Here is an 18,030-nt window from a genome sequence, read left to right on the forward strand (position 1 = left end):
CTCATTTGTTCTTTACTTCTCTTAATAGTGTAAATTGCTCCTAATACATTTAAAGCCTTACCCAACAATGCACATTATTAAACCTTTTCTACTTTTTCTATTTCTCCTACTACCACTGATAAAGTTCCAACCCGTATACACACATTGAAGGACACATACGTGTTCAAACTGCATCACATCATTTGGTGAATGAATATGTTCAATTCACACTGCAATTTAATAAATACATAAAATGTGTTTAAATTTTTCGCTAATCTATCTAGGTTCTAGAGTTACTCAGTACTATGTTACTTCGCAACCTGTCAAATTTACCGTAAATGACCTAATAACCGCCCCCTATCTAAAGAACGCCTCTGATCTAATGAACGCCCCCCCCCCCCCCCCCCCAAGCTTACAAGTTTGTAATAAACGCCCCCTCCCCTCCCCTGGAAATATAAATGGTAATTTAATTGCCATAATCAACACTGGTAAGCGAGTAGCGTATCGTTCAATATCAAGTCCAAAATGAGGGTACCGCTCTCTAACGTTCCTGACCCCATTGCTTAGGATGTCAGCAATTTTCTTTCGTTTTGTCCTCGCAGTGTAGCATTCAGGAATAACAAGGCCTAATTCTCGTTTACGTTTACCGCATACTTGCACCGTTAAATCATTGCCTTTGTCGCACGGTAAACGCTTGCTACGCAGGCTATAATTTTGATCCTGGCCGGCCCGGGCGTTTATTACGTCATGTACGGTAGTTATCGCTGTCCCTTGGAATACCATGGAAGATTGAAATGAGAGTACAGAAAAGATTATTAACGTTTATTCCATTTGCTTTTTTGTACTCGAGTTTTATAAATGTACATCAATCTTCAATGTTAAGCTATTTCTCATTTACTTCTAAAATGAGTATCGATAATGATATTGGTTAAAGAGTAGGATATTGGTTAAAGAGTGCTATTGTATATAAATTAAAGACTCGAAATCCTTATCATAGCAATACTGATATTTTCAAGTTTTTTTTACAACTTATCCAGAATAAACAATACGCTAGATAGTAGTTTCTATTCTATTTAGATATATGTGTGCTTTTTAACTAAAAACATTAACGGTCCAGTCAGGGGCGTAGCCAGGGGGTGGTCTAGGGGGCCCGGGGCCCCCTTTTAGAAGCCAAAAATACTGTAAATGTATGAGACATTATCTAAAATACAGGAGAAAATGCCTTGAAAAAGTCTCTTCTGGGCCTCCTCCTGTTAAAAATCCTGGCTACGCCGCTGCCAGTTTTAAATTCTGCTATTCCCGCTGAACAGAAAGACTAAGAACGTATAAATACAATGCGAGCCCCGGTTTAGGACAAATTGTATGCGTATACCAGCGTGACTTCCTTGGAGCTTAGAATAAAACAATGTAAAAACTTCTTTATGATCTCGTGGTATTTGCGTACGGTTCGCCTCAAACCGAGGTTTGATTATGCGTCCTTAGTGTCTATGTCCACCGGGCACGAAGGAACTCGAAACTGGACTATTGGGGATGACAGCAGCCGAAAACGAAAAATAAAACGTTTTAAGCTCTGTGAAGAGTTGCGGTTTTCACTGAAATGTTTGTACTCTTTTCGTCGTATTGTAAAAATACGACTGTACGACTGCACGCTACCGTGGCCACCACAATTTGTCGGGGAAGCCAATGGGAGAAACATACTATCTGATTGGCATCGGCGTTCCGGTGCACATGAAAGCACGATGGAATTTTTAATTGGCCAACTTTCTTACGCGTCGCACTGCAAAATGCTTTTCAGTGGTCCAAGTTTTCATAATGTTTTTTTAATAATCAGAAAGCGCTTGAGGGGTTATGGGGCCATCTCTACCATCGGCAGGCCGTCGACAAATCTAGTCTGATATCAGATTATGATTGTCTTTGGGGTGAAACACAACAAGCATCACATAAAAAACGCAAGGGACACCCGACTAACAGGATAAAAAAAAGTGTCCATGAAATCTAACGCGACAATCTGAAGGGCATTTGCCACTAAAATAAAAACCCACAAAATATAAGATAAGAAAGATTCTTTTGTTCCCAGTCATGATCGGACTATTAGTCCAGGGTTCAAAATAGCGGCCGGCTAGCCGGCTGTTTTCTAGTCTTTGCCGGCTCTTTTTATTCAGGCCTTTTTTTCACCAAAATCCACAAATTCGGCAAAATCTATCAGATTGAAATTTTTTTTTTGAACCCTGTATCGGTTTGGTTTTTAAAATAGTGTGTATGTTTATTCATTCCCTTGATCCACTAATATTAATAAGAAACAAACAAATAACAATTGAATTAAAGTGTGTTGCGACCTGAAAACCAACTTTGATCAGATAGCACACGTAGATGTAAAAACATGTCTTAGCATGGTTGTTAGTAATATATAATAAAGATAATATTAAAGCTTATAATATGTACAAGCAGCCGTACTTTTTACAAGTTCTCTACGCTAACCTCTACTGGAAGTGTAGCTGCTGGGGCATCTAGAAAAAAAAATAATAATAATATGTAAACATACAGAGTTGTACAGTCAGAAGAAATTTTTAAATTTTTAAAATGAAGCAACGAGAAATCTTTTTGTTTAATTACACTAAGTATTGCCAAGAAGGACTTTTTCCACAACGTTTTTATTGGCTCGTTTAAACGAGATGAGCTCATAAGATATCATTACTAGAATATATGACATCAATTGTAAAATATGGTTACCCTAAAAGCTCTAATAAGCTCCCTCGGGGCAAATGAAATGTTACAGTATGTGTTGCTTATGTTACGTTTTGTTACATTTGATGTGCATTTAAGGGGAAGGAAGGGGGCTTATTTGAAAACTTTGGAATTAGGAATATTCCAAACAGTAACAAAAAAGAGGCTGGTGTACATGAGTTTAATCTAGTAAAGGAATGACTGTACTTACTGCCGTCTGGTATTGTGTGCTGTAAATTGTGGTCGGAGTTTGATCAGATGTTATCATGGTAGGGTGCATGTGACCTGAGGAGCACAAAATATACACGAAGCATGAGTAGTATACACAATATACACGAAGCATGAGGAGTATACACAATATACATGAAGCATGAGGAGTATTCACAATATACATGAAGCATGAGTATACACAATATACATGAAGCATGAGTATACACAATATACATGAAGCATGAGGAGTATACACAATATACATGAAGCATGAGGAGTATACACAATATACATGAAGCATGAGGAGTATTCACAATATACATGAAGCATGAGGAGTATTCACAATATACATGAAGCATGAGGAGTATTCACAATATACATGAAGCATGAGGAGTATACACAATATACATGAAGCATGAGGAGTATACACAATATACATGAAGCATGAGGAGTATACACAATATACATGAAGCATGAGTATACACAATATACATGAAGCATGAGTATACACAATATACATGAAGCATGAGTATACACAATATACATGAAGCATGAGTATTCACAATATACATGAAGCATGAGTATACACAATATACATGAAGCATGAGTATACACAATATACATGAAGCATGAGTATACACAATATACATGAAGCATGAGTATACACAATATACACGAAGCATGAGTAGTATACACAATATACATGAAGCATGAGGAGTATACACAATATACATGAAGCATGAGTATTCACAATATACATGAAGCATGAGTATACACAATATACATGAAGCATGAGTATACACAATATACATGAAGCATGAGTATACACAATATACATGAAGCATGAGTATACACAATATACATGAAGCATGAGGAGTATACACAATATACATGAAGCATGAGGAGTATACACAATATACATGAAGCATGAGGAGTATACACAATATACATGAAGCATGAGTATTCACAATATACATGAAGCATGAGTATACACAATATACATGAAGCATGAGTATACACAATATACATGAAGCATGAGTATACACAATATACATGAAGCATGAGTATACACAATATACATGAAGCATGAGTATACACAATATACATGAAGCATGAGGAGTATACACAATATACATGAAGCATGAGGAGTATACACAATATACAGTACCGCTCTCGAACATGTGGACATATGTTCGCGAAATTGTTCGCGAAATTCACGAACAACGTTCGCGAAATTCGCGAACAACGTTCGCGAACAGCTGATGTTCGCGAACACAGTGTTCGCGAACAGACCGGGACAAACCGATTGACAAACGGGAACTCGTACCGTGTAACCGAAGACTTACAGTACTGATACTCACTTAAAATACATACAGGAGTTCTGCGAGCGATTCAAATAAATTGTTCGTGTAAAAGTCAGCTGAGAGCTATGGTTATCGTTAAAATCAGAAACAACAAATTCAGTTATAGTCTGATATGCCTTCAGTTCAATTATTTGTAGACGATCAAGACAAGACACTTACAAGTTTGAGAAATAAAGACGATAAAGATGGCGGATGAAAGCCAAAGCATGCGAAGGATTCGACCGTGGGTTTACGAGGGCAGACACAGGCAAAAAAGTTAGTTAGTTTATTCTGAAAAGCTTGCCTCGAAGAATAAAGGAATGTCGATATTCTTCGAAGATTGTCGAATGTGACAACTGCTAGCGAATACTTTTGAACAGCGGGAAGCCATTTATTTAACAAATACTTGTATTACACACGGGATAATTAATTTGGGGAAGGAATGCCGATCGCTTGATATTCTTCGATGATTTTCGAATGTGTGAAAACTGCTAGCGAAGAATTTTGAAATTCTATTTGACAAATACTTGTAATAAACACGGGAGAAGGAATGCCGATCGCTTGATATCCTTCGAAGATTTTCGAAATGTGTGAAAACTGCTAGCGAAGAATTTTGAACATCGGAAAGCCATAATATCAAGCGATCGATCGGCGTTCCTTCCTCAAACTAATTCTCCTGTGTTTATTGCATGTCTTTGTCAAATAATGGCTTCCCGCTGTTATTAAGTCTACGCTAGCAGTTTTCACACATTTCGAAAATCTTCGAAGAAAATCAAGCGATCAGCATTCCCTCCTCAAACTAATTCTCCCGTGTTTAGTACAAGTCTTTGCTTTGTCAAATAATTGGCTTCCCGCTTTTCAAAGTATTCGCTAGCATTAAACACACATTCGACAATCTTCGAAGAATATCAAGAGATCGGCATTCCCTCCTCAAACTATTTCTCATGTGTTTATTACATGTCTTTGTCAAATAAATGGCTTCCCGCTGTTATTAAGTCTTCGCTAGCAGGTTTCACACATTTCGAAAATCTTCGAATAATATCAAGCGATCGATCGGCGTTCCTTCCTCAAACTAATTCTCCTGTGTTTATTGCATGTCTTTGTCAAATAATGGCTTTCTGCTGTTATTAAGTCTACGCTAGCAGTTTTCTGACACATTTCGAAAATCTTAGAAGAAAATCAAGCGATCGGTATTCTACGGAGCCCGGGAAGGGACATTTGAAAAACCTACTGCAATTTTATTTCGTGCGGTATACTTTTCGCGTCGTGAGGACTAGTTTTCAATTTTGCGTGTCTTTTTTTTTTTCGTGAGTTTATTATTTTTTTTCGTGAGTTTTAATTTTTTTTCGTGAGTTTTATTTTTTTTCGTGAGTTTTATTTTTTTTCGTGAGTTTTAATTTTTTTTCGTGAGTTTTATTTTTTTTCGTGAGTTTTAATTTTTTTCGTGAGTTTTATTTTTTTTCGTGGGTTTTAATTTTTTTCGTGAGTTTTATTTTTTTCGTGAGTTTTATTTTTTTCGTGAGTTTTATTTTTTTTCGTGAGTTTTATTTTTTTCGTGAGTTTTAATTTTTTTCGTGAGTCTATTTTTTTTTTCGTGAGTTTAAATATTTTTTATGAGTTTTAATTTTTTAGCGAGTTTCTGTTGTAGGTCACGTTGTGGGTCAGGTGATAGGTGGAAAAAAGCATTATATAGACGTAAACGCGCAACATGGCTGCTGCACTGAGAAATCTCCGCGACGGTTTTATAAAGGAATATTTTCATATGGGCTTCAGCTGCAAGGAGATTTCTAGTTGCTTGCTGTTTGACCATGGAATTCAGCTTAGCGAAAGACAGATTAAAAGAATTTTAGCAAAGCAAAGCCTCGGAAGACGGCGTTTCAGTGACTTCGACGACATAATAAAAACAATTGAGGACGAGCTTAAAGGAAGCGGTAGCATTGTCGGGTACCGAACTATGTGGCAGAAACTAATAGTTGACCATCACCTGTCTGTTAGCAAAGAATTTGTGAGGAACGCGTTACTCATATTAGATCCGGATGGCGTTGAGAGACGCTCGAGAAACAGACTTCGACGACGGCAGTATCATGCTAAAGGGGCCAACTTCTTTTGGCACCTGGATGGTTACGATAAGCTTAAACCTTACGGATTTTGTATACATGGCTGCATCGACGGTTACTCGAGAAGAATCATGTGGCTAGAAGTTGGACGTACGAATAACCATCCGGGTGTCGTAGCAAGTTATTTTCTTGACTGTGTTGAAAGTGTAGGAGGGACGGCAAGAATTGTCCGTGGAGATATGGGTACTGAGAATGGCAGAGTAGCTGCTATTCAGCGCTTTTTACAGGATGAGGCCGAAGATAGTTGGTCAGGAGAAAAAAGTTTCCTTTATGGACGATCGGTTTCTAATCAGAGGATCGAGGCGTGGTGGGGACAATTAAGAAAGGGCTCATCTGAGTGGTGGATACAACATTTCAAGGATTTAAGAGACAGGGGTCTTTTTTGTGACGCGGATGCTGTACACGTAGAGTGTCTAAAGTTTTGTTACATGGGAGTGCTCCAACGCGAACTTCAAAGTGTAGCAAGACGGTGGAATATCCATCGTATTCGACCCTCAACAAGAAGCAACATTTCCCCTCCTGGTCGACCCTGCTTTCTTTACCACTATCCCGAGATGACTGGAGGTCAAGAATGCAGATTTAATGTTGACGCCGATGATTTAGATGTTGCCAGAGAACTTTGCTGCCATGATTTGCCCCAAAATTCATCACCCGACTTTACTGAACTTGCTGAACTGATCATGAGGGAAGAAGGATTAAGAATGCCAGAAAATGGCAATGATGCACGAGCTTTGTATCTTACTCTTATCCACGAGATTGAAAGAATAATGTAACTTTCTGCTGTTTTCCAGTTTAAATCATTCCGCACAGACGCGAGTAATTTGTTGTACATTGTTACCGCAGCCTATGGAAATAGACTATTCTTTCTTCACTTAAGTAGGCCACTTCGTTTTACTGATAGAAGATATTCCATTACATTTTGTCGGTATTTGCGTTCCAGTTGAACCCAAAAGTTTTTACACGCGGTTCTGATTGTGTTAGGAAAAATGTAAGACAAGCTTAACGCGATTTTGTTCTTACTAAAATAAATGTTGTTACCACATGGAAACGCAGCGTTTGTTTCTTAAAATTCTGTGTGGAACGAAGCATATTAGGGAGCAGATTAAAACACTTGCAATTTGGATGAAGGAGGTGACGGTCACCGTCTGATACCCCACACCCCCTCTGATTTTGAACACCTTACTTTTTTTTCTAAAAGTGCTGTGTAAAATCTGAGAGCATTAGATAAAATGATGGGAATTGTTTGATGTGGTTCTCGTCGAATTTAGTTTCATAACTAAGAGCTATTCAAAATATTTAATATATTTTTTCTAATTCTAGGTGGTAGGCTGCTGTCAACCCCCACCCCCCAACCCTCCCTGAATTGGGTCTAGCCTGAGGGTACCTCTTTTTACCTTTTCCCTTAGCCTGTCTCCTAATTGCGCTCATAAAGAATTCAGACGGCGAACGTGAAACTTTCTAATTACGATTCAATCCAGAACAATATCTTGTAGGCCCACTACGCTTGCTGATTTTTAATATTCATGCAAATGAAAATAAAGTGTTAACACTCTCACAAAAAATTAAAACTCACGAAAAAAATAAAACTAACAAAAAAAATAAAACTCACGAAAAAAATAAAACTCACGAAAAAAATAAAACTCACGAAAAAAATTAAAACTCACGAAAAAAAATAATAAACTCACGAAAAAAAAAGACACGCAAAATTGAAAACTAGTCCTCACGACGCGAAAAGTATACCGCACGAAATAAAATTGCAGTAGGTTTTTCAAATGTCCCTTCCCGGGCTCCGTAGTATTCCCTCCTCAAACTAATTCTCCCGTGTTTAGTACAAGTCTTTGCTTTGTCAAATAAATGGCTTCCCGCTTTTCAAAGTATTCGCTAGCAGTTAACACACATTCGACAATCTTCGAAGAATATCAAGCGATCGGCATTCCCTCCTCAAACTAATTCTCCCGTGTTTAGTACAAGTCTTTGCTTTGTCAAATAAATGGCTTCCCGCTGTTTAAAAGTATTCGCTAGCAGTTAACACACATTCGAAAATCTTCAAGGAATATCAAGCGATCGGCATTCATTCCCCAAACTAATTCTTTGTCTAATACAAGTCTTTGTCAAATAAATGGCTTCTCGCTGTTCCAGCTGTTATTAAGCCCTGGATCACACGTTACCGTTCGTCAAACCGTTTATTTTGCATCTGTTCGCGAACAGTCTATATGTTCGCGAATTTCGCGAACGTTGTCCCTATGTTCGTGAGCGGTACTGTACATGAAGCATGAGGAGTATACACAATATACATGAAGCATGAGGAGTATACACAATATACATGAAGCATAAGTATACACAATATACATGAAGCATGAGTATACACAATATACATGAAGCATGAGGAGTATACACAATATACATGAAGCATGAGGAGTATACACAATATACATGAAGCATGAGTATACACAATATACATGAAGGATGAGTATACACAATATACATGAAGGATGAGTATACACAATATACATGAAGCATGAGGAGTATTCACAATATACATGAAGCATGAGGAGTATACAGAATATACATGAAGCATGAGGAGTATACACAATATACATGAAGCATGAGGAGTATACACAATATACATGAAGCATGAGGAGTATACACAATATACATGAAGCATGAGTATACACAATATATATATGAAGCATGAGTATTCAGAATATATATGAAGCATGAGTATTCAGAATATATATGAAGCATGAGTATTCAGAATATACATGAAGCATGAGTATACACAATATAATACATGAAGCATGAGTACACACAATATACATGAAGCATGAGTATACACAATATACATGAAGCTTAAGTAGTATCATCTTTTCAGTAGCTAGCACCATCAATGAGTATAATATTGTGAATGATTTTGCTTCATATATATTTTGAATGCTATATATATTATATATATATATATGAAGCAATAGCATTCAAAATATATATGAAGCATCATCATTTACAATATTATACTTATTGATGGTGCTAGCTACTGAAAAGATGGGGTGAAAATGTACAACTAGATATGGCCTGGTTGTGCTGCTGAGCTGTCAAACCAGCTTATGTGCGCGCTCAGTAGTGGGTGGAGCTGTAGATGAGTGTACATAACTGGCTGCGAGACTCACCGACTTGGAACTGTTGTACATGCTCCTCATCCTCCATTTCCTGTCTTCCCTCTGTTGTTGATGATAATGACTTGTCACCTTTTATTGACTAGAAATAAAAATAAATGCCTAGCTTTAGAGCTTTTTTCAGGAACCTACAAAACAGACTGTGAAAAAACCTGTGGAATACAATATTTCCGGATGTTCAGCATTAATCAAGACCATGTCAGTCAGATAGTAGATATTTTTGTTGCATACTTACAATATTTCCCAAATAGAGTGGTTTTCAAAAACCTGTGAAATACTATTTAGTTTATTTAGTACTGGCTTGACTATTATACGTTAACAATAACATTTTGTTGCACAGGATCTTCAAAACCACTCTAACTAAAATAGTGGCCAATGTAGCATGTTACACACTGTTTTTAAGGAGTGGAGGGAGGGGGATTCTGCCAGCCCCTTTTGAAATTTACTTAATTGATTACTTTATTCCTAATATGGTACAGTGCTATACAAACCTCTCTGTACTTCTGCAAGTAGAGTTTGAGTGGTTCAACGTAGTTATCAAAGCCGAGTGTTTGCATTGCAAACAATATATCTTCACCATTGATTGTCTTTCTCTTTTCCTGGTGGCACCGCTCACTTGCTCTGGAGATTTGGTCAAGGATTCTCAGCATACAGTGTAAAGGCAGGTTTTTTTTTTCAATATCAGTTATGTATTTCATTTAGCAGCTCTAGATCTATGTCATCAATCACCACTGCACCGTTAGATCTGACGTCCAATTTAAGTATCACCTCTAGATCAGACAAAGAATTTGGTGACGCAACAAACCTTAGCCTTGATATTCCCAGAGCTCTACAAAGTTAACTGTATTAGTTAACTAGTACTGTAAACTTTAAATTCTTGATCATATTTAGTGAATTTCTTGTCCTAATTGGGATTAACATTTTGGTTTACTAACCGCTGTTTACGCAACCAAATCAGCTATGCTGTAATTCCTACTGTGTTTAAATAAATAATTATTATTATTATTATTATTATTATTATTATTATTATTATTATTATTATTATTATTATTATTATTATTATTATTATTATTATTATTATTATTATTATCATCATCACTGACAGCCAGTTATAATAATTAACTGATGCTTTGTGATGTAACAATTTGCTATTCAAATTGCTGAATAATAATAATAATTATGATGATTAAAGTACAGTAATAATGCAAAGGATACTCGCTAGTTATGAAGCTAATAAATTCTGATACACACTCTTGTACACATTCCTTGGCGTCTTTAGCAATCTGTGGATTTAACAGATGTTTGATAACTATTTACACAATAGACCTATAAAGCAATCACAGTAATGCATTTTGTATTCATTCACCGGAAAATTTCTTTCCTAACAATTTTTTTTCAAACATGCATGTTTTGTTGAGAATTTTGTCATTTTCTTGCACTGTAAATAGCTGAAATTAATTGTACAAATATTCAAAAGAGTAGCCTATCAGTGAATAAGTAACAAGTTCCCTCTAAAATATGAATGCCTGCAATAAAAACTAGGAGAAAACTAGCACTTTTATTAAGTAACACAGCATTTTAGGTACTGTATCACTTGTTTTTAAGTACTGTACAGTATCTTTGGCCTTTTGGTAGCATAAGTTAAACAGTAGGTACAAACCTTGCCAGTCTTAGGTATTGATTTTTTCATTATCCTAGCCACATTTGCAATGGGAAGAAAACGATCCTGAAATAAAAAAGATGTAATAAATATAAGTAAAGTGAATACAGCAGTTGGACTTTTTTACATCACCTTTTCTCTCGAATCAAAACAATCAATACCTACTTAAAACACATAAGTGTAATTCTGTAGAAAATGGATGCATATCAGGTAAAAAAATATATCACAATGTCTTCATGCCATTTCTGACAACCTATGTTTATGATAGGCATTTAGCAGGAAATAAAGACCATTTTCTGATGTAATCTAGGCAACCATAGGGGTACACATACACATACACGTACACATAATCCTTCCGTGACAAAAGTTTTCAACCTTTTTCAGAGGCTAGTCATGCACCTTAACTAACCTGTTCTCTTAAAACTTCTTCTCTTGATTCCTTATCGTCTCCATCTAAATCCCCTACTGCTCCCTCTTCTAGAAAACAACCACAACAGAAACCTTAGATGTGGATGGACTATAAAGATTAACTCTTCTAGAAAACAACCACAACAGAAACCTTAGATGTGGAAAGACTCTAAAAAGTGACCTCCTCTAGAAAACAACCACAACCTTCCCAAACCTTATGTGTACAGTAAAGGTGAAGAGCTATTTCATGGTTAGTGATCAGTTAAAATTTAGGATTGTGATTTGTGAAAATGGTGAAACTGAAGGCTGTGATTCATGATAGCTGCCTCATTCATTATCCATGATTTTTACTGCCATGATTCTCGATTTTCAACTTTGTCATTTTCTGATGCTGTACAATTTAACCAATTGCAATCACAAAAATTTCATGGTCAATAAATTCATGATCTATGATTTTTAGTGCCATGATTCACGATTTTCAACTTGGTGCTTTTCTTATAATGTACAATTTAAAATTGTCCATGAACGCCTGAAAAATAGATCTATAATTTGTGATCAGTATCCTCTCTTCATCCTGACCTATTCTGACATGCTGAAGGCTTAATAGAGTGATCTCCTCTTTAAAACAACCACAAACTAGACCTTAACATGTGGACTGACTCTACAGAGCGACCCTCTCTGAAAAACAACCACAAACCAAACCTTAACATGTGGACTGACTCTACAGAGCTACCCTCTCTCAAAAACAACCACAAACCAAACCTTTTAAAAAGGACTGACTCTACAGAGAAACCCAACACAGCCTAAACATTTACATGTGGACAGGCTAATACAGGGCAGTGGGCAAACTCTAAAGGGCAACCAACCACAGCCCAAACCTCACATGTGGGCGGCCTCTACAGAGTGACCTCCCCTGGAAAAAAAACACAAGGATTCTATGGAGCATCCAAACACAAACCCTAAAAGAGAACACAGAATTTACAGTAGCCTCACATTTAACATTGTACAAATCACTTAGATTTTGAGATCCGATAACAATTTTAGATATGTTATATAAAAATTTCGTGATATTTCTGCCAGCTCCCAAATGATCTTGATTGCCAGTTGGTTTTAGCAGGAGAAATATTCTGCTCAGTTATTCAGGCTACTGTACATTGAGAGGGTGTTTTTAATGTTTGATGTGTCAAACTGATTAATACTGCAGTGGTACACTGAGAGTTCAATCAAAAGATATGGTCTAAGCCTCCTGGGCAAACCTTTCCTCGGATGGCATTTCATTATGATAAGTCAATCATATAGGTAATCCTGCTGACTTGATAAAAGATGTCAGCTAGAGATTTCAAAGTAAGCAGGAATGTGTTTTGAGTTAACATTCCCAAAACTACAACTTCTTACTTGTACTTCTCTTCTCTATTTGGATGAAGACAATGAGACAATGGAGAGGTAATACTGTAAAATCAAGGTTTGCTCAAACATGTGTAATAAATTAAAGCCACAAAAAAATTATATTAGAAATGTGTGCCTCCTAAACAATGAAAAAAAAAAATGTAGGGTACATAGGATCCCTTTTTGTATGTTTTTTCTCAGGTAAACTGTGTTCAAATCTAGCCTGGTGATATGGTACCTACCATATCACCAAGCTATCTTAAGATAAAAACTAAGGACTCTAATTCTAAATATGCTGTCAGTAGAAGAAACAATTTTTAAAATGGTTAAAAATAATTGCAATTGGACACTAGGGAGGCAATCAACACAAGTGTCATGCAATAAAAAAACAATGTTTAACATTTCAACTACCATTTACTTTAAGTGTTTATGCAATGGGTAATGAAAATAAACTTAACAAAACATAGTGTTTTCTAAATAATTATTTCTGGCACGCAGATAAAAACTTTAGATCCGTAGCTTAACTAATTAATTTGGACTCTGGCATAGTGAAAATTTTATGCTACCGCTCCAGCACTTTTATTTTCTGAATCAAAACATAAAAATAGGTAAAAATAGGTTGAAGGCAACAAATATCATTTTACACAAAGTCTACCATTATATAAAAAGTTCCCTGAACATATGCCTAGAAAAATACATAGATAATTTCTCCTAAAAATTCAACTACATGTGAATTCTAAGTGATTTATAATTCTGACAAGTTACTGGAGGATAGAAATTCACTAAGAGGAAGTATGTTATCATACTAGTTACAACTTTTATATCATTCTGTAAGGAATTAACAGCACTTCATATATAACATTTCTAAGGGTATTTTCCTATGAACTCTGTAGATTTTGGTGGATAAGTGATTTAGATTGAAACATCACAAATAATACCCTCACAAGGGGAGAAAGCAGTCTAAATCAACTTAGAGCAGAGATATTTCATAGGCTGAAAGAACAAAATGATTTTAACTTCCTTTTATTGGGGATTTCATTGCTTTGATTGGAAAAGTTAGAAAATTTATCTTTCTATTGGGCCAAAGGGGTGGAATCCTTTTATATTGTCAATCTTAAAGAACAAGAAGCTATTAACAATGATTGGAAGTATAAAAACTTTACAGGGACTATTGGTAGGCCAGACAAACTCATCTATAACCCCAGCCAATCATAAAGAAACCCTAAGCACCTTCTAAATCTAGCTTCTTCAATAAATTCCACTATTCTCTAAAACTCCAACAAACTGTGTCAACCAACCTTTTGGGAATGAAAGCTGGTTGAATTGAGGAATAAACCCAGTATCATAGCCCAGTGGAGGATATTGCATTCCATATCCCATGTTCATATTCATGTCTCTTGTCATGTGTATAATCTTCATATAGCCTAGAACTCCTAATAAATGGCTGCCTAATTAGTGGATAATTCTTTCAGGGGCCCCTTGTTAGAGTATGTTTTTAATGATAAGCTTTTATTAGGACAATGAAAAAAGGACTTCTGATTGGCCAATCTGTTGAAAATTTATGTTGGAGCAATGGACCACTCTTTATCTTCAACTGCCCCATGCATTATTGAGCATGGCTGGTTAGAAAACGACACACAGGCATATATTCAAGAAAACATTGGTTGGACAAAAGTAACCTGAAAATAATATTTGTCTATAAAAATAATTTTTGTCTATGGATAAATCTTGAAAAATAAAGAATAAGGTGATATTTTTCCTATGGTTTAGCTGATAACAGTTTTCAACTAGTGTAGCAAAACAAATGATAGTTAAATATTAATGCTCTATGCTGAGCATTAATGGGGGGTAATCAAAAATTTATAAGCTCAGGTAGAAAAAACTAAATCAGTTTTTTATCCAAGCTGTTGCTAAATCAAAGTGGAATATGCAATTTCATTGAAACTATAATATTATAATAAGATTCCCTTTGTGGGTATATAAAGAAAGATGGGTTAACAGATTATCAACATAGAACTTACATAGAACTTATATTCAATTTTGATTTGTCACTTTGATACATCACATAAAACTTACAAAAGAATTTTGGGATGTAAAAAAAAAGGAAACACTCCATTCACCAGCTTTCTTTGATTTAAAGTGAAACAAGAACACTGTCTACCTACTCCCTAGGGGGGCATAATGGGGGAAGGGGAGCGCAAACCACAGCAAACTCTCAAATAAGGTAACTGAGGTTACTAAGGTTACTGTACCTGTGCAGAAGTTTCAAATTGAAAGCACAAAATAGTGAGTGCTATAGGGATTATAAATGTATGTTGCAAAAATATTGGACCTTTACTTCAGGAAAATTTTTTCCATTTCTCTTATCCATTCCAACAAAATTTCCCCATGAAAATTCACAACCTGTGTGTGATTCATGATTATTGTTAAATCCCATTCCATGAGGAACATTTATATAATTCATGTTTTTTTATCAGAATGTGAAACAGACCATAGTTGACCGGGGGTCCTTTGTCCTTACCATGAGGTAGGGTATGTTTACAAATAGATACAGTAACCATCACTATACATGACTCTAATAGTAGACAAGTTTATGAATACAATTACACAGAGTAAAAAGGAGCTACATCCTCAGAATACCAGGGTTTACTCAACATTACCCCTAACAGGAGGCAACAGCTAGTCTGATGAATGGCTCATGGTTCTTTTACTCATCTGCCTGGGATATTTAAAAGATAATAGATTCTTCCCTTGTGGTAGCAAAATGATATCTCAGTGCAAAAAGAAAAGCAATGACAAAAATGGCTTCTTAAGTCTTCTTCACTACATTGTGATTGAGCAACACCTGACAATCATAGGGCCTTTCCCCACTCACTGTGCATTTAAGTCTTACCTACTAGGGCCAGATGACATTGCAACTATTTGTTAGGGTATAAACAATTGAGAGATGGGCATAGAGAATTTGCCAAGGGGTATTAAAAAAAGACACCATTACAAAAAGTTTAAGATTTGGTGATTCTTCAATATAAAAAGAACATTTCTTTTGTAGTCCAGGGGTGCAATTCACCCTTTGTGCCCACCCCTTGCACTGAATGTACCATTTGTGCCCACCCCTTGCACTGAATGTACCCTTTGTGCCCACCCCTTGCACTGAATGTACCCTTTGTGCCCACCCCTTGCACTGAATGTACCCTTTGTGCCCACCCCTTGCACTGAATGTACCCTTTGTGCCCACCCCTTGCACTGAATGTACCCTTTGTGCCCACCCCTTGCACTGAATGTACCCTTTGTGTGGAGCATGGACTGGATTAGTCATAACAAATTTATACTCATTCAAATCTAAATAGTTCCCTTAAAGCAGGGTTCCACATCAATAAAAAATAAATACAATAATGAGTAAAATTATTTTCCTAGTAGGGATGTACTCCTTATATCTAATTGGTAGCTGACCAATTAGAATAAACCATAATAAATTTGTGATACAGACCTCAATTTTGCTAATGCCAATAAAATTACATTCACAAAATAAAATAAGTATCTTACCATCCGCTGGGCTGTCATGTTGTATCACGTATTGTGGTGCTAAACCAGCTGCGAGTCCATATTCCGCCGGTATAGCGGTGACAAGGCCGCCACCACCATCTTCAGCTCTCACTCCATCCCCTGAAGACACAGCCACTGCGACTTGTACTGCGGTCGCGCTAGAAATGCTCAGCCCGCCTTGATTCCCATCGCTTTGCTCTGGATGACTTTCTATCACTTGTGGTACAGTACCTATCGCTACTTCAGTGCCATTGGCCACTGGTCCAGCTTGGGTGTAAATGGGCAATGCAGTTGGCGCGAAATTAGGTCCCTGTGTGTCTTGGACGCTCGTATTCAGCCTTTCTGCCTCTCTTTCCTCTACGGCCGATTCCATGTCGGCAAACAATCAGACTCCTAGACATTTCAAAAAGGAATAGAAAATAGTTATACTATTGATTAACTTTTAAATTAACTTCTTCTTCTAGTCGATGAATGGTGAATCAAGGCACCTACATAGCGAAAAACAGCGACTCAAACAGGGTTTTAAAGCGAGAAAAGCGAAAAGCTTCAATGGCGTTTGCCGCTTGATCAACTTAGTGAAGTAAATATAAAAGAGCGAACCGGATAAACGCATAAATGCCCGCCTAAATTTCCCCAAAGAACAAGATCTCTTGAGCTAAGTTGCAATTGGTGGAGGGCGTGAAGGTAAAACAAACCTTTCTCGATTTTTAGTTGGCTAACCGGTGTTTCGTTTGAGTTGGAACAGCCAACGAAAACGCGAGTTGTAAATCGAACGCCACTGGCTGCTCGACACTCTTCTTCACCACTCACAAACGAGCTGGAATACACAGCTTGCACGCACATACTTCATACGTCAATCATCCTTCAAGTTTGTCATTTTCAACCAATCACAAGCTATAAAAATGTTATTTTGTTTATATTAGCCAATTGGAACGCCGCCTGAAATTCAATTAAATTCAGAGCAGTGAATATTTAACAGCTGGCTTTTTCTTTTGTCTCAATAAAATGGGATAAAGGATACGGAATATTTCTTGCCTCAATGAATAATTTTTAAGTAAAAATGAGTCGAATGTTATCTTTTTTTCATCTAGTAAAAAGACAACGAGTTTTTGCGGTTCTGTGAAGCTCAACATATCGATAAAGGCTTGAACCATTTCCCAACATGTTATTAATTATGCACGAGGCGCATACGGCTCAAGTCATCTTTCCTTTTCTATAATAGTAATATTCGTCCGTTCAACACTCCGTCAATTAAAAAAAAAGACAAATTTGTTAAATTTACTTTCCTATTCTGAGCCTTCTTATTTTCAGAAAAAAAAATCACAACAACACAACGCCACGCTTACCAAAGTTTTATTAGAGCTGCATGTTTTATTATCACAGTTTAGTTGATGAAACTAAAAATGACCATCGAGCCCTAAGCAACTCAAAACTCGGACCAAAATCGATTTCTTCGGGTATTTTTACCCGTTACCTGTTTCACGTCAAGC

At 36.5% G+C, this 18,030-nt stretch overlaps 2 protein-coding genes across 4 annotated transcripts; one reads left to right on the forward strand and one right to left on the reverse strand.

Moving 5' to 3' along the window:
• Positions 1-567: 567 nt before the first annotated feature.
• Positions 568-17,388, reverse strand: LOC5519012 (nuclear transcription factor Y subunit beta). 3 transcript variants are annotated; one of them, XM_032363951.2, is made up of 9 exons: positions 17,236-17,388; positions 16,541-16,933; positions 11,613-11,680; positions 11,204-11,269; positions 10,759-10,826; positions 10,035-10,164; positions 9,538-9,625; positions 2,915-2,988; positions 568-2,486 (listed from the first exon to the last, which is right to left on the reverse strand). In XM_032363951.2, exons 2-9 carry the CDS (start codon positions 16,911-16,913, stop codon positions 2,460-2,462), a joined length of 894 nt encoding a protein of 297 aa, XP_032219842.1. In that variant the 5' UTR covers positions 16,914-16,933; positions 17,236-17,388; the 3' UTR covers positions 568-2,459. The 3 variants fall into 3 exon arrangements, with proteins under 3 accessions (XP_032219842.1, XP_032219843.1, XP_001638931.2); XM_032363952.2 differs by lacking the exon at positions 17,236-17,388 and adding an exon at positions 17,033-17,210; XM_001638881.3 differs by lacking the exons at positions 16,541-16,933; positions 17,236-17,388 and adding an exon at positions 14,296-14,652.
• Positions 5,805-7,421, forward strand: LOC116603023. The gene has a single exon (XM_032363949.2). The coding sequence runs from the start codon at positions 5,965-5,967 to the stop codon at positions 7,144-7,146; it is 1,182 nt and encodes a 393-aa protein (XP_032219840.1). The 5' UTR covers positions 5,805-5,964; the 3' UTR covers positions 7,147-7,421.
• Positions 17,389-18,030: the final 642 nt, after the last annotated feature.

This window comes from Nematostella vectensis, chromosome 1, assembly GCF_932526225.1.
Source record: "Nematostella vectensis chromosome 1, jaNemVect1.1, whole genome shotgun sequence".
Taxonomy (NCBI): Eukaryota; Metazoa; Cnidaria; class Anthozoa; order Actiniaria; family Edwardsiidae; genus Nematostella; species Nematostella vectensis.